The 26,624-nt window shown below is 41.4% G+C and overlaps 1 protein-coding gene and 1 long non-coding RNA gene across 6 annotated transcripts in view; one reads left to right on the plus strand and one right to left on the minus strand.

Moving 5' to 3' along the window:
• The window catches only part of Atp2c1 (ATPase secretory pathway Ca2+ transporting 1), a 113,874-nt gene that overhangs the window by 81,683 nt on the left and 5,567 nt on the right, over window positions 1-26,624 (minus strand). For 2 of the 5 annotated variants that reach the window (XM_085689658.2, XM_085689656.2), the window contains exons 1-2: window positions 8,770-8,899; window positions 8,303-8,482 (exon numbers count right to left, since the gene is read on the minus strand). The exons of 1 other annotated variant lie outside the window; for it this stretch is intronic. In XM_085689658.2, the coding sequence (XP_085545784.2) occupies window positions 8,303-8,308 (6 nt within the window). In that variant the 5' untranslated portion in view covers window positions 8,309-8,482; window positions 8,770-8,899. Of the gene's footprint in view, window positions 1-8,302; window positions 8,483-8,769; window positions 8,969-26,624 lie in introns of those variants that run through there. 2 more of the 5 variants (XM_085689659.2, XM_085689655.2) reach the window with 2 other exon arrangements.
• On the plus strand, window positions 9,078-26,483 carry LOC146894665 (uncharacterized). The gene is made up of 7 exons (XR_015001868.2): window positions 9,078-11,863; window positions 15,241-15,361; window positions 15,464-15,569; window positions 19,076-19,139; window positions 20,086-20,143; window positions 21,325-21,408; window positions 25,536-26,483. It is a non-coding gene; the product is annotated as an uncharacterized LOC146894665 (long non-coding RNA).

Below are 26,624 nucleotides of genomic sequence, written 5' to 3' on the forward strand. Positions count from 1 at the left end.
TTAGTACTGCCAAAATAAGAAAGGACACAGGAACAATTTGCTCAAAATACTATATTCCGGGTTAATTCATAAGGTAAATATTCAAGATTTCACATAAAAAAAAAACAAGCAGGAATACAGAACAGTACTTTCTTAAGAATCACAGGAATGGGGCTGAAGAGATGGCTCAGTGGGTTAAGAGAACAGGCTGCTCTTCCACAGGTCCTCAGTTCAATTCCCAGCACTCACGTAGTGGCTCACAACCATCTCATAACTGTCATGAGATCCAATGCCCTCTTTCTGGTGTGCAGATGTACATGTAGATAAGAACATATATACAGAAAAATAAATAAATAATTTTTTTTTTTAAAAAAAAGGAGGTACAGGAATGAGGAAACTGGCAGTAGTTAAGCAAACATCACAGAAGCAACTGTTACCTCAAAGAAACAATACAGATGGAGAACTAGCCTAGGGCAATGAAAAGCACAGATGCAAAGTGTTTCCCCGCTAGAGAAAGTGTTCATGACAAAGAAATTATTAACTATCCTCTCACAATAGTAAAAATAATACGCATTACAAAATGCAAAGGGGAAATTGACTTTAAATAGACGAACCTGGCAGACACTATCTTAATCAAGTGATCTTCCTAACTTAACCAGTCATAAAAAATACTATTCATGAATAATCACTCATCCAATGAACTCAAAATCAAGAGACAAAACAAAAGCAAGTGACCATCACTCTTCAAATGTCCAGCTCACATACAATGAGAAAGAAAAAGTTAGAAAACATAACAGATGAAGGAAACAAGAACAATGACAATGAAAAGAGAAGATGGATCCTGAACTGGGCTAGAAAAAGGATACTGTATAACTGTGAATTTCCTAGTTTTGATAATTACACCATGATTATATACAGTGCAACCATAAAAGAAAGAAACCTTTAGGAAGCAGACACCTGGGAATTCTTTGGACTAGCACTGTACCTTTTATGTAAGTCTAATGTTAGCAAGACACAAAAAGTTTAATCAATCTTAGAAAAACTTTTCTTTGACAATTAGATTTATATCCAATAGATAATCACTCTGAACTATACTGCTCTATAAAAAGAAACTAGCATTGTTTTTTATTCAAATTTCAAGGTGGGCATATTTCTTTAATATTAGTTTATACAAATCTCACTGAAGCTATCTGGTAGAAAGAAGAGGTTATGTCATGTTACCTATACTTTTTCAAATCTGTGACTTTTTTTTTTAACTACCCACATTCAGCACTTGAAGTCTTTGTTGCCTCTCTTTCATTAACTGCAGTAACAAATGTTAGACCCCACCAGATTTTCTAGCAATATTTCTATACAATATTCACTTCATTAAACAATTAACTGGTGACCTTAACTTCGCAGGCTATAGCAAACCAAACCTTAATGAAATCAGTCACTGTTGCGATACCTTTCTTCCTGCTGGCCAAGTGTGTAGTTAGTTACGGGGCAACTGGGAGCTACTAAGTCCTTAAAAGCAGTTTACCAGCAGATAAAACTATCATCAAAAATAATCAAATCTCAACACTATACATTTTAATTGAAGGAAAGAACTATCATCAAAAATAATCAAATCTCAACACTATACATTTTAATTGAAGGAAAGTGTTTTGCTGACATTAAATACACAGTAACTTCTAACCTCAAAGAAGTATCAACTGGGATTTTTGTAAAGAGATAAAAGGGAAAAAGTATTACAGACCCTGGTAGTCTGGCATATTCACAAAGAAACAGTTCAGAGGGCTGGGAAAATCATTCAGTGGGTCAAGTCCCTGCTATACTAGCGTCCCCAGCACCCATGTATAAGGCCAAGTGTGGCTGAGCACATCTATAGTCCTAGCGCTGGGGCTACAGACAGGTAGGTTCCAGGGCTCAAAGAAAAGCCAATTCAACAGAAGTGGCAAGTTCAGGTTCAGTGAAAGACCCTTTCTCAAAAATTTGGTGAAAAGAAAAAGGAAAACAACCAACCTGAACTTCTAGCCTACACAAGCATATGCATGTATGCACGCACGCGCGCGCACACACACACACACAATTTATAATACTTCAGTCTTGATCTAAAAAAAGTTCCAGAGCAACAGATAATACCTGCAATGTATTTATAGTCTAAAATAAAATTAAGAATTTGACCCTGGTGAACAGAAGCTAAAACATTAATCTAGTTTCAGTATGTTTGTCTTCTACAAAGTTATGAAATACTAAAATTCCAAACCAAAGCAGCAGCACTCTTAATAAAACCACAAGAAAAGCACGCATCTATAAAAGCTACTATAGGCTTCTTAGACATCCAACTTAGAACTCAGACAAATACTGAAGTCTTTGAATCCTAAGTTAATATCTGTGGCCAAAATGCCCCTCTTTCCATAAACTAAGTTAAAGAAAATCTGCAGCTTTTGAATGCTAGGCACCTGTACACATGTGACCCTATTTAACCCTGACAAACTTGCTTTACAAAGGCGGAAACCAAGGCTCAGAAGTAATTTTCTTGCCTTTGGTTAGCAAAATGTTTCTCAACAGCTACCAACCTTTGGGGCTAAATAATACCTTAAAGGAAGAAGGATAAGGAAGGTGCTAACTTGTGTATAGCACAATGCTTATCAGCATCCTAGGAGTCTACCCACTGGATGCCAGCAGCCCTGTAGCAGCTGTGACAACCAGTAATTCTGCAGACATAGCCAAATGTTCTCTGGAGTGTGAAATTACTCCCAGATGAAAGAACCAGAGTGAAAGCCAACTTTTATATTCAATCAACAATACATATGTGCCAGACCCTGCTCAAACTAAGTAAGAGACAACCTGAGGGTCTCTACCACAAGAATACACGTTGAGCCTTGGTCTTCCAACAGAAGTGGTATTTATTTAAGACCTCTCTCCATACACAGCCCCCTAAGACTCATTTTTTTAAAAAAAAGAAAAACAAGAAAGGAAGAAAAGGGGAGGGGAGGGGAGGGGAGGGGAGGGGAGGGGAGGGGAGGGGAGGGGAGGGGAGAGGAGAGGAGAGGAGAGGAGAGGAGAGGAGAGGAGAGGAGAGGAGAGGAGAGGAGAGGAGAGGAGAGGAGAGGAGAGGAGAGGAGAGAAAAGCAATAATCACATCTTTTACTGGAGAGGAAAGGAAGCTGGAGTTCACACAGGTAGTTTCTAGTTTCACAAGCCAGGTATCAACTCTGGGTAATAGCAGGCCTCACAAGCATTAAGAAAAAGACATAGAAAAGATTAGTTTACATGACTTTACAAAGTGCACCACATGCTATTTCTGGCTCTCACAGCATGAAAACCGTTGCCTCCTCTGAGGAAATGTAGCAATGCCACCCCATAGAAAGAAGGTCTGACTCCCAAAGAAAGCCTGAGGCAAATATTTCTACTCTCACCTACGTAAAAACTCAGAAGAAGAAAAGCAAATAATCTACTAAGCAAACACTAATACAGCCAAGCAAAGTCTTACAGCTATTGTACACTAAGAGGGAAGGGGGTTCATCATTACGTATACGAATGAAAAGGCAACATGAAAAGCTAAGTCTCGGGAGCTACAAGTGAAAGGTGACAGGATGAGAGAAAATAAAGAACACATTTTAAGTTAACTTTGCCCTAAAACATTACTGCAGTGTTTCTTAGGAAAATGTTATCCTTCCTGATGGCCGACTGCTGGGGATCTGACCAGCTCGGCCAAAGGCAATGAGCTCTGAAGACGTCACAACATTCAAAACCACTTCAGTTGTTCCTTCTGTTTTTCTGTAAAGAACTGAACGTGAAACAGCAAAACATTTCCTGCAGCCCAATTCTCCTCGAGTAAATACAAATAACTTCCTACAAGGACGTCATCAAGTCATTCTAAGAACGCCATGTTAATTACTTCATGAGTCCGAGGAACAGGGACATACAACTTAAGGTCAGCACATTTACAAAGTGACCATATGTCAAAGCCAAAAGGCAATAATAGTTAAAGGTATAGTATGTTAAGTCCAACTCCTAAATTCTTTAATACTGCAGCAGAAAAAAAAAGCAAGTAGAGACAAATTAGATGCCAATTACACCCACCCTGAGATAATGTTCCTGACCCCTGCCAAATCACTAACCTTTTCACATTTCAAACTTTTTCTAAATTCATCACAAGTCTAGCCTACAAAACCTAATTCAACACCATCTGAGTAATTGCTTATATATTAATATTTATGTTCTTGTCAACAGCAGCTTAAAGCCAAAAGACAAAGGAAACAGTAACAAATGCATATAAAATGAATAAGTGAATAAACCCTAGTCATTAAAATTCATAAAGAATTGTATCAACTCAGTCTAAAATGTTAGAGAAATTTTTTTCTCGTGTGAAATTATGGCAGTAGCCCAAGAGCTCACTAACCAGGTTTACTTCCTTTTACCAACATTTGTTCTCAGAAAAGCACAAGGAGCCTTGTCATAATGGATGCCTTAAATTATTAGTAAAAGACTATCTTTCAAATAGGTCGATTCAGGACTCTTTTGAACTAATTGTATGCTATCTTCATGATATTACCTGTAATAAATTTAAAATTACCTTAACTTACTTTACCAGCAAGATAAAATATTCTTGCCACCTTTAAAACAAAATTCAACCTTGTAAACACACCTGGTTAAGTAACTTCTACAAGGACAACCAGCTCTGGGCCTCAGGAGTGTGTCTTCCAGACAACTACTTTATTTTATAATATTTCAATTAATAGAGCTAGATTTTGTTGACATTTACTGATCAGAATATTAAGACAAACCAGGGCTCAGGAGATGTTTTAGTTCACAGAGTACTGATTTCACAAGCATGAGAACACACACAAATACTAAGATAAATTAAGTATTTAAAATTCAATTGTCAAAGACCATTGCTAGTCTGGTGAGATATCTCAGTGGGTAAAGACACTTGCTGAAAAGTCTGACAACCTAAATCTAATCTACAGAACCCACAAAATAGAGATCACCAACTCCCACCTCTGCCTCCTGCATGCTGGGATTAAAGGCATGCACTAGCACCGGGGGGGGGGGGGGGGGGGGGGGGGGGGGGGGGGGGGGGGTTCTAGCTAAATGTAGCATTTCTTGAATCTTAAAGATTAATACATTTCTATTCAAGAATTAAAGATACATTTAAACAGTATTAAGAAACATTAAACAGCCAGCTCTTTAGAAAAAGCCAAATTTGTTACAAAGACTAAAGTAGTTTAACAGGAAAGAAAAATTTCTCTACAAAACCCTCCAGCAGTCTTCTCAAGTAAGTCATCCTTTAAATTATCAACAACTATTAAAAAACAAACAGCTATATGTATGTGTATCTCAGATTACTAAATGACAGTTGTCTTGTTAGTTTAGACTTGTAATAAGCATGCAAAAAGGAGTTTCAAAGGATTAGGACTCAAATCCCCACAACTGGTTGTCTAGGACTAATCCTTGAAATTCCAGGAAATAAATTAAGGCTTCAACTGCTCCTACTGACTGGTAGGCAGTATTCGTGAAGCATCCAGGAGAAGACTATGGGTAAAAATAGGTCAAGTCCCGACAAAGTTCAAGTGGGCCCTGGGGGAAAAAAAGTCTAGAAGAATCAAAATCTAGTGCCGAAGCAAATACCTCTACTGTTGAAGTCTGAAGTAAATGGATAAAGTCTTTTCCTCCCAGGATGTGACCACTGTAAACATGACTGCTGGAATTCCTCCTGTGCAGATGCTCTAGAGGGCCACTATCAGATAACACACACAGTTCACACCTAGCAGTGTAACCTATCTGAACTTACTGGAAAACTCTTTCTGAACAACAGTAGCGTGGCTTAATCACTCATTAAAGCTTTGTCAACCACTTCCCCGGCTTCACTTAATATACCAACCCTCCAACAAGGCAATATCCCATTCACAGACAACTAAAGTTAGAGGCTGAGAAAGCTCAGCACAGTGTCAGATTTGGGGGCTGGGCGAGGGGGCACCAGGACCTACCTCCCCCCAATACAGAAAATTCCTTAAACTCCCCCATACTGAACTAGTAACTTCATTCTGAGCATTTTTGGCCAATATGATTTCCAGTTCCAACAATGAACTGTCATGACACTAATGCCAGGTGGCATAATAGCATGCATCTAACACTGAACTAGGCTATTTACAATTAACATTTATTGAGTTATCTGTTGTATGCCAGAAGCTGTATTGAGCACTTACAACAACCTCATTGGTAGTTACCATTACACCAGAGCACGAAAAGCATTGATAATTTGCATAAGGGCAAATAATGAGAAAATGCAGTATTCACAGTGAGATGCCTTGTTCTGCAAGCCATGCTCTTTAACTCCAACATTTCCCTCTCCCAAGAGATTGTCTGCCGTGTTCTTACACATCATCTCAACTTTGTGAGCTGCACATTTTCAATCCCAATTTATGGATGAAACTCAGCAAGGTGAAATCTTTTACCTAAAGCCATGGCATTAGGGCAAGAATTTAATATTTTGGAGCCACACTTCTTTCTGAGCTGTTAGTAATCAGATCAGAAGAGGGTACAAACTATAAAAGGAAAAAGAAATGCAAATCTATTTTAGGACAGTCAATTGCTTTGGAAGATTCTAGGCTATCTTCAAGTTTTTTCTAAAAAATAGTTAAATAGGAAAAAAACCATGCTGACATACTAAGAAATTAACAAAAAGTCTCTTGATGGTCAAAAATAATTGGGCAGAAAACCCGTCAAGTTTTAAGACAATATCATCTTTTACTATGAAGCCAATCATTCTTGCATGGTCATAAAATAGACACACTCCTATATAACAACCGCCTCTTCCACCTCACAGATGAGTGCTAGCTCCATTACTCACGCCCTGATTCCTAGGACACCAAGAAAAAAAAACAACAGCCAAGTATCCACCTACTCCAGGCTACCCCTAATCTGGTAACATTCTGAAAATAGCTCACAGATGTACATTAATGTTGAGATGTTACTTACAGAGATTTCTAAATATAAACAACTACATGAAAGGACTTAATACTGTCTTATGAAAAATAATCTGCCTTCCCTAAATCTACAAAAGACAAGAGGAAAGGGGCTTAGAAAAACAATTTTCCATACTACCAGGAAAAAACACAACTGCTTTCTTCAAGACCCAATTAGCCTAAGTCCTCTGCAGTTCCACACTTCGGTATGTCAGAAAATGCCTTCTACCAATTATCCACCTAGAATGGAACTGGGCAAGACCATCATCCTGTCGTCACTTCTCCTACATATGCCACAGTTCTCCAATAGCACAGTGGATTACCGCAGCCACAAGAAAACACCTGTTTTAAAATTTCCAGTCCTACTTAGCCAATCAAGCTTACATCCTCAACAATGGAAAAACATCAGCTTAGCTGCAGCTCCTGGGAAACAGATAGATTTTAAAACCAAAAGAATCAGGGAAGAGGGGAGAAAAATAAAGCAACCATTTGTCCAGTATCTTTTCTAGCATCTTAGAGCCCAGTCAAAAAAGAAGGGTTGAAAAAAAAGAGAGAGATGATCACACACAAGCCAGAAATCGGTTCAAACAATAAGCATAGTCCGTACAAGAGGGAAGAAAAAGCATTTATTCAGTTATTCAATAATTTTTAAAACAGCAGTGCTATATATATGAAAAGCATTATTTTAATGAAGCCAAAGTAGTTGAGTAACATGTAACAACCGAACGCGTCCAAATACAATGTGTAATAGGGACAAACAGGTTCCACTGTCAGCCTCCTAAAGATGTTTTGAAATAGGGAGTAACTTTAAGAAGGGAAACTGTTTCGAAAGATTTCATTAAACTCAAGGTTATGTTTCTGAGGGGTTTTTTTCTATGAATTTTTTAAAAATCGTTTTTTTTTCCAAAGTCAGAATTTATTTTTAAAAATCTTTTTATAACTGAATTCAGTCGCACATCTTTAACAAGGCTTGCTATGCAAATATACAGGGATAGGATCCATTGCCTTCTCTTCCCATTCCCACTTCTCATCCGCTGATTCCTTTCAAAGAGCCCTAAGGACGTGCACAGATGCTATCGCAAATGAAAACTTCCGTTCCATTCCCGATACTAAAGAAAATAATTTCCCAGAGAAGCAGAATCAAGCTGTCACCCGCAGAACCCTAATCCCCGCAATGCCCATGTTACCAAAATAAAAGCTAGATGCCCTTAGGGAAGCAATCCTCAGACATTTCGCATGCAAAGGGGGGGGGGGGATCAATTAAATAAAATCATGAAAATAAAAAGGTGGAAAAAGACAGACAACTTAAAAAGCGAACCACCACACCCTCAACTCTGCTCTGCAAACCCATCGGCCGGGGCCTTTACCTTCATTTTCCATCGAAACTGCACTCGGGTTGATGGCTACAAAGTCTTTAGTGTCAGCAACGGCCACACTGGGAATAGAGAGAAGAGGACAAGGAAGAGAAGACCCCGGAATCCCAGGCTGTCACCCCCGCTCCCGGCCACGCGTCCCACGGCTGCTCCCACCACCCCTAGCAGCAGCATCTGCAAGAGAAACCAGAAGAAGCGGCGCTGAGGAGAGGGGAGAGGAGCAGGGCGACCCCCACCCCAGCCGCCACCTCCCTAGCCCACCTCCTGCGCCGCCCGCAGCGCCAGCGCCTCCCACCAGCCGGGCGGCGCCCGAGAGGCGCCCTACGAATAGGCAGCAGTCCCCCGGACGCCCCCTTCCCTCCAGCCCTGGAAGTTTCTGGAAATAGGGGCAGGAGTGGCTACCCGGAATCCTCCCCGACACCCCAGACACCCACCCCGCCTCCAGGCTGCGAGGGACTCACTCGCGGGGCTGCGGGGGGCGCCCCACGCGCCTCGGGCGAACGGGCGCTGCTGGTGGAGCGGGTAGCGCCACACACGGAGCCCAGCCGCACGTCCGGAAGAGAACCGAGATCGAGCAGGACAGCGGGCGGGGAGGGAGGGGAGAGGAGGAGCGGCGAGGAGCCGTCAAGCTCGGCCCGTCGGCTCAGCGCGCGCGTCTCCGCGCACGGTCGAGCAGCTCTGCTCCCGCCTCCGCCTCCTGCGCCCCGCCCCTCCCCGCCGCCTGCCGCCCGACGCGCCCTGCACTCCCCGGCCCGCCGCCCACCGAGCTTTGTCGCTACCACTTCCGCCGGGAGAAGCGCGCGCGCAGGCGCACTCTGGCTCTCTGCGTGGGTGAGCGGAAGTGCAGTAAGGCTGAGGCTACGGGCCGTAATGGACGTTGTCCGGGGACAGGGAGGTTTTGGGTGAGAGCGCATGGGACCCCGCGGCTCTTGGGATGGTGTCTGCCCTCTTTCTACACACCCGCCGGGTGCAAGGGGCGGGAGCACGCCCATCCCCGTCTCCCTCCGGCCACACATTCCCCTCGAGGCGGCCGTGGGATCGAGACGTAGGGACAGACACAGTCGTTCATGGCCGCGTCCCAGAGTCACCTCGGCACTCTAAACAGAGTCCTGGAAGTCTCTCCTGTCCCGCGGCCGTCACAATCTCCTTGGACGACGCAGTGAGAAGCTGGTGTTCCTTTCGGCGGCCTCCCACGCGTCGTACCCTCCCGTGCAAACACCATCGCTGGCTGCTTCTCTGGTCTTCCGAGGGCCAGTAATCAGGGAGCCAGTTTCCAAAAATTCTGGCCTGGTCAGGAGTGTGCTCCGAGGCCCGTGTGTCGTGAAAGGGCAAGGTTCAGAGTGACAGCTCACGGAAGGACTGGCCTTTTCATTGAGTGTATGCAACCAGAATAGCTGTACTAGCAACTAGCCCTACCATCGAGCTGAAGAACCGATATTACATTAACCGCTGGCATTTTCCAAGTCTGCCTTACACTTCACACCTCATACAAAACCCTAGTAAGTGATTTTTAATGAAAAATTGCTAAACTTGATGAGTACAGGTAGCAATTGAACCAATCTCTCACCTACATCCACTAGAGGGCAGAACTACACCTGTGGCCAGTTCTTGAGCATCCTCGGAAGACACCCCTCACTCCTGACTCTGCTTGGATGCCATCCTTAGAAACACCCTTCACCTTCTATGAGACAAGTCTATATTGGACCTGAGACTACCCAGGTATCCTCCCATTTCTGCCTCCCTAGTGCTGGAATTATAATCACATGCCACCGTGCTCAGCTGGAGATGGAACTCATTACATTTTCACACTTGCAAGACAAGCATATTACAGACTCTCAGAGCTGGACATTTTTCTAAAAGATACAAAGACACGAGCCTTTTTGTAAGTTAACCTATTCCAACTATACAACAGAATTTTCTTATGCAATAAAGGGCATGTGAAGTGTCAAGTATGAGAAAATAGGGTCACTGCAAAGAATGTCATATGAAAGCAGTATCCAGCAGCTACCTGCCAGAATCACTATAAGTCTGCTTGATACCATGTTTTGGTATGTAAAACATGTCTGTATTGTACAATACATGTCTGTATTGTAGCGGAGCTACAATAGAAGTTGAAAGCAAGAAATAAAAAGTTGAAGGGTTCAGATACAAGTTACTTGTGTTTGGTTAGTTTAATTGCACACCAATCCCTATGTACTAGGCAAATATTTTTATCTCCCACAGAATTCCATAGCCTCGTTCACATTTAATGGCATTCAAAATGTAAAACATTTGATGAGTCTGAGAAGACGCCAGGGAAGTTTAAAGTATACTTTTAATCTTTATCTTCAAAGTTTGTGCTGAGTTTGACTTCCCCAGTCTACAGATCTGAACCTATTTGGAATTGCTACTATATGTTACCAGACTTCAGATTGGAGATGAACATGCCAAAGGGCACAGATGAGGATAAGAAAAGAAAAAGTAAAACAAGATGAATGTGAGTGGTCACCCAAGAGTCAACTCAAGACCTCACTATTTCCATATAAAATGAACACACAGTATTCTAAGTTCTGTAAACCTGTAAGATTTGTTGTGAAATGTAACTGCATCCACTCAAAAAGATACCATCCTGTGAACTGGTGAAAAAGCTCACTGGTAGGTCTGAGACTAGCCTGCACCAAGTCCTAGCTCAATCACTAGCCCTCAATAAAGGAAAAGATGAGAGGAAATACCTTTCTATCTCATTTTTAAACGTGCGTAAATCATCTCTGTCTCTAAAACATTTGACTGTAATATATATAAATATAATATTATAATTTATATATTGCTACAGTATAAAAATATAATCATATTACAAAAATTATATTTATATTGAAATATATACATATATATGAGAAGATTTGTTGAATAAATGTTAACCTGAAAGATTGTTATTGTAAGTATTTATTGAGGAATAAATAAAGGTCATCCCTCCTTGGACTTTGCTACTGAGCTTTTCTGTAGAGCAACAGATGGGGTGGGGGAAGAATTTAAGGTGTTTTCAAAATGTAACAATATAACATTCTTCTCCAGTTAAGTAGGACTACTTGATCCAAGAAGGAGTAAATCCTGATCAGTATCAAGTCCCGGACCAAAACAGGAAATTATACGAGCTTTTGAATCCAAGTAACCACCTGAAATTAGAAGCTATCAATGCTGAGGTGGACGCTTCCTGGCACATTGGAAATTTCCACTTCACCTGTGCTTTGGATTTTAATGGCATGCCTGACAAACTCCAGTACAAGTTTCAGCCATTAGTTTAGGGGTCAAGGAATATACTCTTCATCCCGAAACAATCCAGGGATGAAGCAACAGGCTGCCAGACATAGTGACGCACGCCTTTAATCCCAGCACTCGGGAGGCTAGATCAGGCGGATCTCTGTGAGTTCGAGGACAGACTGATCTACACAGCTGAGTTCCAGGACAGCTATGGCTGTTACGTTGAGAAACCCTGTCTGGAAGAAACAAAAGGGAAAAAAAAAAAAAAAAAACCAAGTCAGGAGCCTTAGAGGAGCCAAAGAAGTTTAAAAACCACTGGTGAGTATCTCCTACTCAAAGCTTTGCTGTTGGATATTTGTGCACTGCGTAAAGAGGTATTACTGTGATTGATGTAATAAAAGGATGAACAGCCAATAGCTAGGCAGGAGGTATAGGCAGCATTTCCAGGGAGAAAAGAAAAGGAGAAGGAATCTAGGCACGCAGGAGACGCCAGGAGACGTGGAGAAGAAACAGGAGGTGTAAGCTGGAGGAGAGGTAACACCACGTGACAGAATGTAGATAATGTAAATGGATTCATTTAAGTTATAAGACCTAGTTAGGAACAAGTCTAAGCTATAGGCTGAGCTTCCAAAATTAATAAGAAGTCTCCATGTCTATATTTGTGAGCTGACAGCCTAAAGAAATATCATATAGGGAACATTTCAGGCTCTTTATCCTGCTAAGTTCTGGTCTGAGAGCTTTGTGAAAGGTGTTTCTTCATATCTTCAAAATGGCACATTTTCTATTTTGACATTTTCTACTCCAATTAGAAGTCAGTATATGATTTTTTTCTTTCCTGTGTCTGAACTTGCCCTGTGTCCTTCCTTTCCCCTACAGAAATCATTTCTCTCTACTGTGTTTCCCATTGTGAAAATAAATGAGAAAAGGGGCCATTATGATAATAAAATTGAAGGGGAGACACTCAAGACAGAAAGTAGCCCGAGGCTCATGAGAATTCTGAAGTTTAGACCAAATCAGTCATGCAAGCAGAGTTACAGCCAGTAAACAAGCTACACAAAATATGGACCCCTTATCAGAGAGATGGTCAACCAGAGAGTTGATTTAGAAGGAGCAGTTATAATTTGTCAAAAAGGCTTGGGAGAAAGAAGGGAGAAACACAAATCCAAAATTGGCAGGGAAGCATTTGTGCAACACAAGCAAATTGTCAAGACCTTTAGACTAGAAAGTTCTTTGCTACAATTATATGGAAAACCAGAAGCGTTTACAATCAACCTTCAGGTAACTTTATTTTTGGTTTGTGGTTCTAAGAGTCAAGGCCTGAACATACCCATGTCATGGGACTTCATTCAGTCAACAGCTTTTGGGGTACCAGCCCTAGGGCATCATCTGAGGTGCTACTTGTGAACTCATAAGTGGGAAGAAGCAGCATGCTCACTCTCTTGTTCTGGCTCTTAGTGTGAGGGGAGACCCAGGATGACAGAGAGACAGCAGTGTGGGATCACTGGCGGCTTCAGCCTTTTCTCTGTATTTGCGAGTCTGTCCCTTTTCATTGCAACTCCTTAATAAATCGACTTCATTTACTTCAGTGTGTTTATGCTACAATATCCTATATTAGAAGACATTAAAATATAATTTAATGTTACTATTGGGATTAAATGGGGAATTGCAGGTGGGAGGGTGGTAGAGATATTTCTACAACCTGGGAACAAGCTGAAGTACAAATCTGGACCTATTTCAAACATCCAGACCCAAAACTTTTCCAAGAAACTGGTACAACTACCACTGGGATTACTGGTGTCATAAACGAAAGTGTTGCTATCTAAGAGAGTTTCACAAACTAGAAATGGCACCGTGCCCTTTGGAGGGTAGAGAGCAAAGAGATCTCAAGTGGTAAAGTATGTACTGCATGAACATTCTGAGTGACCCTCAAATACCCGCACCCTTCCAGGTCTCTCAGTGTGACCCTGCTACGGGCAGCATCAGCACTATCTGTGATCTCCACAGAAATGCACACTCTCAGATCTTCCTGGAACCAACCCTTACAGATGTCTCAGGGTAAACTGAACAAGACTTCTGAATGATGCAAATGTTTGACAGTGCCTCAACCATCTTAGCATCACTCTTTCTACACATCTCCAGTAGCAAGGGTAACAGCGAGGGTGCAAAGCAGTGACGAGAAGAAACTCTCTTAACATGTGGCTAAGCCAACAACCAACCTGGGCCTCCTGTAGTATGGAATAAAACATTACATTTTCTGCTGCTTGTAACTATATTGGTAGATAAAATGATTAAAAAACAGTTTAGATTAAAAAATGTTAAATTTTAGTCGGTTATTGATGCAGGAGAATTCTCTGTATTCTGTCAATCATATTTTAATAAAACGCTGATTGGCCAGGCAGGCAGTATAGGCGGGAAAACCAGACAGGAAGTAGAGGTGATGCAATGAGAACAGGAGATTTCTGGGAAGCAGGGGGGTTCCTCTGCCATTCCTGTGCAGACCACCGAAGAGGCAGCATGTAACTTGCCCAGCTGAGAAAGGTACGGAGCCATGTGGCTAATGGGGTAACATAAGTTATAAGAGCTAATAAGTAACCTGACCTAATGGGCCAATCAGTTTATAAGCTAATGTAGACTTTGTGTGGTTTTCCTTTTGGGGCATGCCGGCTATGGGGTACCGGACCGGACAGAAACCCCAACAAGCCAGCCCCTCATGTTACAGGTTATTCCTGTGAAAATTTAAGCAGTCTAATGCAGCATGGCATGTGACATAAACAAATGACAAAGTGTCATGCTTGAGGCGCTGTTGATGGGAGGCCACACAATAAGATGGGAGTAAGACTGAACCAAGGGGATGTTGTTTTCGGGCCAGTATTAGCAAGTAAAGTAAAAACTTGGCTCTTGACTTCAGTGTTTCCATAGACAAATTTTTCTTAACTCTAATTAGGCTTGTCTTAAAATCATACAACTGTACCTCATACTTTGAAAAAGTGACATTTAGGCATTTTGTTTCTTATGCGGCATCTTCTTCTTTCCTCCTCCTCCTCCTTCTTTCTCCTCCTCCTTTTTTTGTCTTCCTCTTTCTCCTCCTCCTCCTTGTAGGCTGAGGCTCAGACTTAGGGCCTCATACGTGCTAAGCAAGCATTTCAGCACTACACTCAAACCCTAGCCCAGGCTGTTGGTTTTTCTCTTCTTTCTTTTCTTAACTAGTAACTATAATGGCAGCTTCTATGACAGACCTGAAAAACAAAGTTGAGTATGTGCCTTCAAGTTGACTAGCATGATCTTTCTTCAAACAAACTTAAAGATAGTTAATTGGGTAGGAGTCGTACATCAACTAGTTTCTATTATCTTCTTTAAAGCAGGTGAAAACCTACAGCACTTGGGTTTTGTTTTATTTTTTCTTTTTCTTTCTTTCTTTTTTTTTTAGAAAGCCTACATGTGCCAGACAGTGGTGGTGCATGCTTTTAATCCCAGCACTTGGAAGGCAGAGGCAGGCGGATGGATCTCTGTGAGTTTGAGACCAGCCTGATCTACAGAGCTAGTTAGAGGACAGCCAGGGCTACACAAAGAAACACTGTCTCACGTGAAAGAAGGAAGAAAGAAGGAAGGAAGGGAGGGAAGGAAGGAAGGTAGGCTACATAAATTTATTGTTCCATAATGTATAAGATCACACTAGGTTTTGTTTGTTTCTTTAGCAGAAGGGAGTACTTTGGATTGAACCTAAGGCCTCATAACGCAAAGCAGATACTTTACCACTGAGCTATACCACCAAACTGACTCATTTACACCATGGAAAAATACAGATGTGCTGGGGAGGTAAAGATGCCAGCTTTGCTTATTTTGATTAAAGCATTTAAAATTTTAGGAAAATAAAAATTAATTTTCACTGAACAACCCAACTTGTTTATTGCTTTTCAGTAGAGACGAAACAATTCTCTGAGGTAATTAGACTCAGTCATCTCAACCCTGTGAGGCGAACAGTTCCATTGCTGCTTCGAGCTGATTCAAGCCAGGACCCACACAGGTGAAGCTCCTTGCACAAGGCTTTCTTCCCGTCCGTCTCTGGACAGTCGAATGTCCATCTCTGATTGCCTGTGCATGCCCACAGTGCACTGCCAGGGAGTATACGGGACATTACCCAGCTTATTGAATTTCCCCTCAGCTCACGATCCTGTTTCACTCAAGTCTTGTCTTATTCATTTCATTATGGATTCATACAACCTTGAGAGGGACTAATTCCAGAATCTAGGCCATTTGTCCTGCAGCTCCCTTGATGACAGTGAAGACTATATTATTTAATTATATAGTCATTGTCTTTCTTGGCTGCTCTCAGTTATTGTCTCCAATCTACTTGTTTGTTTTTATTTAACCTTCAAATACCATTACTGGAGAATTCATGCTCCAAGCAGAAGCTCTTCAAATACCCCTTGAGTTTATCTCCTCAGAGTTGCTACAGTGAGAACGTACTCTTAGGAATAAATAAGCAGTGATAACTATTTTAAAGAGATTGATTATTCAATGGGTAATTAAGACATGTTCATTAACATGCTCTATTGAAAAAATCAGCAAAATACATATTAAACATATGTCTAGGATCTGAAAGCTACTCCGCAGTATCACGAATACCAATTTCATCTTTCCAGCTAAATTGTTGTTCTGAGTCTTTCACATCCTATTTGCATACGAAGCAGAGGGAAGTAGGGGCAAGGGAAATTTATTTTTTTAATATTAAAACTTCATGGTGACTTAAGTTTGGATCCCATAGAGGCCAGAACAACTATTATATCCCCTTGATGTCCCATAATTTAAATCCGCAATGAAAAGTCTCAGTTGCCCAATCAGTTTAATCAGTAAACATCTATAAAAGAAAGAAGTAAATGGTTATGAATATGTATGTTAGAGGCTTAGAGCTAAGAAACTGCCTAATCATTTCTTGCATTAGTAAGTATTATGTAATGCTAGTCATGGGACTGCTGTAGTTGAAAATGGTCAATTAAGACCTTGCCAAGCCGTAGGTCCTCATTACTGCTCCCCTGGCTTTAGCAATGGCACGCCATCTTCCTAAGTGGCACCAGGGCTGCTCTGCGAAGGCATGGCAGCCCCTATCAGCTCTGAGAACTGTGCGTCATCAAATGACCTCCATCAGTAGTTCCCAAAGCAGGGTCCCTGCCACCTGGGAACTCGTTAGGAAGGCAGATTCTTGAGCTTCATCCAGCCCTACTGAATTAGTAACTCTGGAGGTGAAGCCCAGTAGTCAGTGTTTTAATTAGTCCCTCGGGTGATCCCAGTGCATGCCTGGGTCTGAGCACTGATTCTCAGGAAGCATGAAGCAGTCATCTAAAGAATGTTTTGATCGTGATAAATAGGCTTTAACTCTAAAGAACAGTGAGGGTGCATACCAGCATTTAAAACTCATCATGAAATCATGGAAGGCACGAAACTCTTACAAATAGATGTGTATTGGCTTAAAACCTGGTGTCTTAAAACGTGAGGGATCGTATTTCTCCCGTGTAGGCACCTCTGCACATCATGCCAGCCACACTTTGGGCACTGAAGACAAACGACAGAGAGCAGCGCTGCGGTAAGGGCTGGAGTTGGAATGGCGGTGTACAGCAGCCTTTGTTTCCTGATTCTAGGCAGGCCCTTTGGAACAATGCCTCTTTGACCGGAGGTTATCAGGCTTTTTTGCCAGAGCAGTAAGATGAAAGGAAGAGATTTTTTTTCTACAAAGTAAATAGAAAATTCAATTCTCTTAAAACTGGATCCTCCCTAGGGAAATAGTTCCATTTAATATATATATATATATGTATATATATACATATATATATTATATAATAAAAATAAAAGGTTTTAGTCATATAACAAGAGGATACAAAGATTTTTAGGAGATTTTATGTAAATTTTGTATTGGAGACAGAGGAAAAGGGAAGATTTAACCCTAGTAAAAGAGCATATGTACATATATACATACATAAGCATAATATACAGATAGCATTTACACTATTCAGCGTCTTTTGGAAATTTTTATTTTATGTGTATTCAGTTTTCATCTACATATGTGTCTATGCACCCCTTGTTTTTCTGGTACCCTTGGAAGCCAGAAGAGAGCTTTGGATCCCCTGGAACTAGAATTGCAGATGACCATGAGTCACCATAACAATGCTAGAAACTGAACCCAGGTCCTCTGGAAGTAGTAAGTGCTCTTAACCATTAATAAGCCTCTCCAGCTACCTGTACAATCATTTCAAAAAATTTTCATGGGCTGGAGAGATGGCTCCAGTTAAGAGAGCATGCCACTCTTCCAGAGAGCCTGAGTTCAATTCCTAGCACCTATGTATCATTGGCTTGCAACCACCTGTAACTTTATCTTAAGAGGAATCTGATATGTGATTTTAAAAAGAGTAATATACTGCTTTACAGAGGACTCAAGGTCAGTTTCCAACACCCACATCAGGTGACTCAAAGCCACCTGTAACCCCAGTGCTAGGGAATGCGTCATCCGGCGTTGGTTGGCATGGATACTCAGCTGGCATGTACATGCCTACACTCATACACACACGGAAAGAGAGAGAGAGAGAATTTAAAATTGTAAACTTGTATATTTGGTATATAAAGCTAACGCGTTTTTATAATTTGCTTTGTTTTCTGAGCTGTTTTTATTTATAAGCCATGGCCTAGTTGAGCGATAAGGATTGTCATCTCAAATGATGATACAGACACAATTAGAAGTGCGGCTTACATTTTAAAACAGTTGTCTGTGGATACAATGAAGGTTAAAAAAAAATTCAAGAGTTTCTACTAAGAAGAGAACCCGAGGAAAAGCTGGGCCTCGGAAGACATGAGCAATCAACACAGCAAGGAAAACAAACATAAAGGTGACTTTTTACAGGATATCAGGCCAGTTACAGTAACTATGTTATAATTGCAAATAACAGATGGGTTTGCAAAAGCTTGATTACTCCTTAATGAATTTTTAAAGACTTCCTTTAGTGCAGTCACAATTTTTCTGCTATGTGGTCTTTAACAGAATAACACGCTCTTACCCTCTACGTGGTAATGCACCTCCTTGAAAAAATAGTAAACGGTGTGTTTAATATTAATTAAGCTAACATAGGAGTTTGAGACCTATTTGTATTTGCAAACAATCCCTTTGCAAATAAAAATCCTTGTCAGAAACCAATGGGACAGAGAGACGAGAACCTTTGAGACTTGCCAGCGCTAGAGCAGCTCCAGTTTACATCACTCTGTTTACAAAATACACTGGGGGAAAATGGCCTCCACTTCACTCTGTGAGGTTGGGCACTACAGTTGCTGAGGATAACCCTGTAGAGAATCCTTTTGCTGCATCTTACGACATCCACTCATGTGTATTACAGTATAAGATCCTCTTTAAATTGTGTATCCCCATCCAGGGCATGTTTTCTTGGAAGCCAACAGAAGCTAACTTCAGGGAACCTCACTCGCAGAAGTCCTTTTCGGAGATCAGCTCCAGCATGTTCTCACGGTCTTGTGTTTTGGTAACATTTGCAGATTATTTGAATGGCAGTTGACTTTGGAGTGCTTGCTTTGCTGATGCTTCTCCACCCAATGCCATGTAAGTGATCACAGGTATATTCTCGTCCTGACTCGAAGGAGCGTGAGTTGGGGAAAGCGTTTAGATTGTGCTTGGGTTTAGTGGCATATATAAATGTGATTTGTCATCAGTATGTATGGTTAAGTTATTGCTAACCGCCCTGGTGGAGAAATGACAACCGGGACTATTCTGACTACCTGAACTAAGTCATGGAACTGGAAAAGGGGCTGTAAATGTGTTTTATATTATGCAGAACCTGAAGGACATAGATAGTGCAGGAGAAAACAGAGCCAGAAGCTCATATGAGGTCCTTTTTGGACTTAATTTAAAAACAAATATAAATTAACCATGTCCAGGGAGTGTCTGTATAGTGGCATTTCATTTGTATTTTAATAAATAAAACTTGCCTGAAGATCAGAAAAATAAAACAGCCACACTGGCCAGCCTTACAGACCAGGCAATGACACATACCTTTAATCCCAGTAGCCACCCTAACTTGCCATAGAAACAGGCAGTAGTGGCGCACACCCTTAATCCCAGAACTAGAGCAGATTATAAAACCAGAGGAAACAACTCTCAGTCAGGCTCATTCTGAGATTCCTGGAGGCAGGATCACCATTTTCAGACTGAGGTAAGAGCCAGTGGCTGGCTGCTTTGCATTTCTGGTCTTCAGGTTGAACCGCAATATCTGTCTCTGAGCTTTTATTAATTGTGTTCCATGTCTGCATTCCTAGTCTCTATTTAAAGAATATTAGGAAATTTCTGTCATGTGAGGGATTGGTTAAACATCTCAGACCCCCAAAAGATAGGAGAAAATCATTTTAGGATATCTCAGCTACTTAGTAAAAAATGTTTGTATCCTCCACATTTTCTGATCTTTGTGGTATTTGTCACTCAACTTTTTAATTGTTGTGACTTAGTTTATTCTAAATAAATATTGACTTTGTATCATCTTTGATATTTATAGCTTCTGATGTTTATGTTTCAATTCACTGGGTTAATGATGGCTGTCTGGACAGCAGCTGGTAAGACATTATTTCTGTTATATATTTGAGGATGATTCAAGAATAGATTAGCATGTGAATCAGTAGGCTGAATATGTGTAGTAACATGGTTGGTCATCATTAACCCACAAAGGGTCAAACAGAACTCAAAAGCATAGACATGGCATGTTTGCTCCCCCTGTGATGGAACCCCCCATCAGTGTTCCTGGCTCTCAGGACTTCTTCCTGGAACCAAATTAAGCCACCAGTTCTCCTGGCCCTTCAACCCGCAAAGGAAAGACCATGGGAATTCTAAGCATCTATAATCATATAGGATATATATCATAAGTACCCATAGTAAATATAAGTATTTTGATAGAAAAATAAATGAGAGATAGATAAATGATTGATTATCTCATATGCAGTATATTTCCCTAGTTAACACTAATACAGATCTCATACATTTTCCTAAGAAAGCATCCAAAAATTGAATTCCCTGCAAATATCTCTAAAACCTGAGTCACTGCTCATATTCCTGATACAAAACAAAACAAAACCAAAAAAAAACCCACATCTTCCTAACACAACAGTTTCCACAGCTTGATTTCTAACCATTGTCATTTTTAAATTTTTATTTATTTTATGTGTATGGTGTTTTACCAGCATATATGTCTGTATACCATATGTAAGTTACATGAGAGTGCCCGGAATTGTACCTGTGTGATGGGAAAACTCTGTCAACCAATCACATCTAGTTAATGCGTGGGCGTGGCTACCTGGGGCCCAGACAGAAAAATTAGGAGGACCCAGATGCGCGCTCTCTCTGGGCACATAGAAAGTCAGTCCACTCACTCTTGTAGCGTGAGTTTTCCCCCTTATAACCATTAAAATATAATTGTTATTCTTGAGCTGGCTGGTTATTTAACGGACCGACCTAATTCACAACACCTGTGTCCTCTGGAAGAGCAATTAGCACCCAAGCCACTAAGCCACATCTCCAGTTCTGCTGTCTTTTAAAAGTTTAAGAAAATCTAAATGCAAGGGAAAGAATGAAAGGAAGGAGGGAAAGGGACCAGGCAGTCGCTGTGGCAGGTGGTGGATGGGATGGTGGCTGGGGAGGATCTGTCTCACATGGAGAGGCTGTGTCAACAAATCTGGGATCAAAATCTTACTGTCACTATTTGTGATCTATGTACCCAGTCATTTCACATCTTTATCCACAGATGAAGGTGACACTACCCGCTTTGCAATGCTATAAGGACTAACTTGTGGCATATCTAAAGGGTCTGGCTAAGTGTTTAACACAGGTAAGTCACTGGATTAAAATCCTAAGATTTCTCATTCTAAAATGTACAATCTCATTACTTTTCCCAAATCATACTTCCATTGGGATATGCAAGCAAAAAAATAATAATTTCAGCATTTTCCCAGCAAATTTTGAGCAGTATGACATATGTAGGAAGTTCATTTCTTTTTTGTCAAGACACGGAACTGTCTGTACAAGGTGTGAGAGTATGTCCTCTTCTGTTCTGAACAGAAGTTAGCAAAATGTTTGCACGATCTGTTGAAGGAGTGAAATTGGGTAGCAACCCTCTATATTTGGGATCCTGAGTTCTCCCAGTGAACCATGTATCAAAGAGTCCCACCCCTGGTGTTATTGAAAGATGGTGGGACCATTAGGAGGGTTTAGTGAAGGAAAGGCCTCTGAGGTCATGGCCTCAAAGGGGATATTTTAGGTCACAACCCCTCTTACTTTCTGACTCCCAGACAAATTAAGTAAACAGTTTTCTTTGTCTACTGCTCCCAGCATGGTGTGCCACCTTGCCATCCATCGGCCCCTACAGTGAATGAACTATAGACTGAAATCTTCCTGGATATTTTATCATAGACAGTCTGATGAACACACACTTTAGGGGGCTTCACAAACACCCAGCGTTTTGCAGTTGAGTTCCTATACTTCAGAGACATAGTGCCAGTTCAGACAGTCACCTGCTCTGTGTTTCAAAGGCAGCTGAGTGCAGTGAGTGGGAAAAATTCCCAAGCACATGACAGGATTGCTAACAGCTCAGAATTCAGCCCATAGTCCGGGTGTCCTTAAGTAGATCTGCACAGCCATGGCAATCGGAACAATAAGGACAGAACAACTTTACAAATTCCCACTGAAAAACAGAAAATTGGCCGTGTTAAATTCAGGGGAAAATGGAAACGAATAAGAGACTTTACATCGGGGGATGCTAATGGTTAAAACATCACAAAAAAAGAGCCCGAAATTCCTCAATGTCTCTATCCATCCATGACTATGCATTCACAGAGTTATATCTCCCTAGACTGGAAGGCGCTATAACAGCCACACAGCTATGCAGAGAAATATTCAGTGGTCCATTAGGTTCATGAAAGCTAGTCCTGGTACATGAGCTTTTTACCTGAGGTCTTTACTAGACATAGTTATATTTCATCTCTTGCTGGAGGATTTGCGTTCCACCCAAACCTCCAAAGCCATTAGATTCTGTCTTTCTTGCTCTTAGACTTTGGAGCATAGTCCATTCTATAGACCTTTTAACAACTAGATAAATAAAAAATATTATCCATCTGTGCTTTTCATCTTTCCACTGCCCACAGATCTAGAATCTTAGGCCTAGAATGGGCCAAATAAATCATCCAAGGGTTCTCTTTGATGATCAGAAGCCGTTGTTACAGTGATCGTCGAAGAGGGACATGTAACCGTGTGTTCTGTGAAAGGCAATTCATTCCATCCTTTCTCGTCTGGCTTTACTGTTACAACACAGCCCTTCTCTGCAATTCTACCCACGAGTCATGCTTAATTTTCTCTGTAACCTCTGAAATACACCCATGCTTTCTAAACAAATTAGCCCCGTGAATCTTATGAAGCACATACACAAGCACAATTGAAAGCAATCACACCCTGCCTCTTCTTCATAAACCTTAACAGCCAGAATTCTTTTAAGCACTTCTGTCTCAGGCTCAAATTCATGACATTCATTTTATCCTATTCATTCATTTCCATCAACCTGTATTCAGTGTCCCACATCTGACAGGCATGTTGCTAATTGTCTAGGACCTATTGATATTAAATAGCGCCACGGATGGATGGAATTGTTCAGGACAGGGACAGCAAAGGAGAATTAATTACAAGGTTTCTTTGGAGCATTTATTAGACACAGGACTGCGGTAGGAAACCTGCCTGAGGGCTGGGGATACAGCTCAGGGTAAGAGCACTTGCTCGCCGGGAAAGCCGCCCATCCTGGGGGAGTTAATAGGTAATGGAGAGTTGAAGGGAGAGTAGATATTAACACAAGTGGAGGGACAACCCTGGTCAGGCAGTGACAGGGAAATGGGGTCAGTAGACAGGCAGTGAGAAAGGACATCAGTGCTGAACCAAATTAAGCCCTTTGTGACAGGGTGTCAGGGAATTTCTGCCTTATCCCCAAAGCAGGTGGAAGTCATTGAAATATCACAAGCAGGGGCCTGGGAGGTCTGCCTCTGAAAGACAGTCTGTCTCCTGTGGAACTCAGGAGGCTATTCCATGTCTCAGACAAGAAGTAACGATAGCCTGTGGACCAAGGGTCTGGGAAAGAGAAGACTGGCATCCAGGTATGAGATTGAAAGAATATAGTGACAACATAGACACCGACTGAGGAAACACAGGCACCTACCTGAATAACAGGATGGATGCCACTGCCCTAGGATAGGTGTGTAAGGAAGGCAGGTCACGAAGCTGGGTGATGGTGACTCAGAAGCTATTCATCTTTCTGCACCCTCTCAGTTATAGGCTCTCAGGATGTTGGTAATTACAACATCCTAAAATACAGCATTTTCTTTCCTAAAATACAGCATTTCCCCCTCCCCTCATTAAAGGAATTTTGTAATGACCACAATAAAATGGTTGCACTCTTAATGTCATATTTAATAGTCAGAAATATTAAGGTGGAGCTTCATGTTATCACAGCAATTGATTTCAATGCTACCTACGTAGAGTTACACAAATTCCCACACAAGAGTGCTATGAAATCTCTGCCTTCTGTTTGAAATTCCACACAGATAATCTTTCAGTCCTACACCCAAACCATTGAATCTTTCTCTTCTCAAACCAACTACAAGGACACCAGCCACTTTCCAGTTCTCTCAAGTGTTACTTAACTACCAACAGCATTGCAGTACTCCATAAATGTGCACACGCATGCGCACACACACACACACCTGCATGCACACACACGTCTGCATACAAACACAATCACACGCATACTAGACACAGCCCAGAGCTTTGGGGTACTAAGTGGATATTCTGTCACTGTGCCCCCAGACCACACGACTTCCTTTTTATATTCTTAGTGCATGCGTGTGTGTGTGTGTGTGTGTGTGTGTGTGTGTGTGTACATACAGAAGAAGCCTCAGTTCTTTTCATCTATCATGTGAGTCTCCGAGATCCAACTCAAGTCACCAGTTGGACCATCTCATTAACTTGACTTAAAACAAATGAACAAAGCCCCACAACTTTTAAAAACTTTGCTGCAATCCCTAGCTAGCCATTTCCCCTAAGGAGCTCTTTACATTCCTTAGAACATGCTATAGTAAAGTGTGTGTCATTTCACCTAGGGAGGCTGAGCCTGTATCAGCAATCCTCTAAAACTTTTTGAGAATAGTGAGCCTCAATATAGATTTATTTGAGAAGGGGGATTAGAGTGGCCTCAAGATTTAGAGTGTTATGCAGGGCAGGGATAAGAGCCAAATTTTTGAAAGTTCAAATTCAGCTCCTGTTGGAAGTTGTTTGCTCGGCACTTCCTGTTTATTCAGGTAATATTACATCCCTCTGGAGTCGTTGATGGACTTGAAGACCAGGTAGTTAGAGCTGAAGTTTTCCTCCGTTATGTTAGAAGGCAAATTAGGTACAGAGCTTTGGACTCACCAGGATAGAAGAAATAATGGAGTATTTTCTTCAAATAAGCCAAATACAAATGGACTGGACATTGTAAAAGTAATTCTTACCTGATAATTATTCTTAGTATTTATAGTTTTATGTTAGGGTTAAAACCGTTCCTTTTTGTTTAGACAAAAGGGGGGAAATGTTGCAGAATAACCTTTTTGTATATTGTGAATATATGTTACTCTGATTGGTTTAATAAAACGCTGAATGACCAATAGCTAGGCAGGATTTGGGGGGCAGAGAGAATGCTGGGAAGAAGAAGGCAGAGACAAGAGGAGATGCAAAACAAGCAGCATGGACATTACAAAGTAAAGGTAATAAAGCCACGAGGCAGAAAGTAAATGAATAGGAATGGGTTAAGTTATAAGAACTAGTTAGAAACAAGCCTAAGCTACCAGTCAAACTTTGATAATTAATAAGTCTTCATGTTGTGATTTATCCATTAAATAGTCAATCTGTGTTTTCTGCTCCCTCCTATTTTCCCTTTGCCAGAGATCTGTAGAAGGAGAGATTTAGGTTGGTGAAACTGCTGGAGGGAAGCACAGCTGAAGGCCACATTCTCAAAAGTAAGCTTTTCTCCGCCTCAGCCTTATGTCAATGTCATTTCCATCTTTTGCCCTGAGTGACAGCATCCTACCTCTGTGAAGTTCCTGGCCCCACAATTTCTCCAACAGTGATGAAGTTCATTCAACTGCATAAATGTGTCTCGTTTGTGCCAATATGTGCTTAGTACTGGTGCAGAAACAACGAATGTGCAGAATCATGTTCCTTCATTGAGGTGAAGCAAGATTTCATTTGGAGATGAAAACTCTGAATGCCAGAAAGAATGCGGATTACAGCAGTAAGAGCAGGTATGGGGCACAAACTATAAGGCTATGTACTTGTCACCTTGGGAACCTTCTGATGGGTGGCCCACCTATACAGAGACCTGAGGGAAAGCAGTGTTACCTGCCTGCCTCTGCTTCTTGCTGCTATGTTCATGTGTTCCTGCTGTTGCCATCAAACTCCAGATTTTTCAGTCTTCCAACATGGACTGAAGAGGAATGACTCTTCGTGGATTTTCTAGGACTTCAGCATCAGCATGAGACTGTTAGAGGATTCAGCTTTATAGACTGAACAGCTACGAGGTTCTCTGCTGCTAGTATGAAGATGGCCATTGTTGCATTATCCAGTGCGGTGGTTTGAATGTAATTGACCCCATAAGCTCATAGGAAATGACGCTATTAGGAGATGTGGCTTTGTTGAAGTAGGTATGGCCTTGTTGGAGGAAGTGTGGGTAGGCTTCAAGGTCTCAAAAATGCTCACACAACATCCAGTGCTTCAGTTCACTTCCTGTTGCCTTCTGATCAAGATGTAGCCAGCAATCCATGTCTTCCTGCATGCTACTGTGCTTCCTGCCATGATGATAATGGACTGAAACTCTGTACTGTAAGTGAGCCTCCTCAATAAAATGTTTTCTTTGTAAGAGTTGCTGAGGTCATGGTGTCTCTTCATGGCAATAGAAACCCTAACTAAGACCCTCAGCATCTTCCTTGTAAATGTGTGTGTGCGTGCATGTGTGCACGTGTGTGTGTGTGTGTG

Source organism: Myodes glareolus, chromosome 4, assembly GCF_982192425.1.
Source record: "Myodes glareolus chromosome 4, mMyoGla1.1, whole genome shotgun sequence".
Classification (NCBI taxonomy): Eukaryota; Metazoa; Chordata; class Mammalia; order Rodentia; family Cricetidae; genus Myodes; species Myodes glareolus.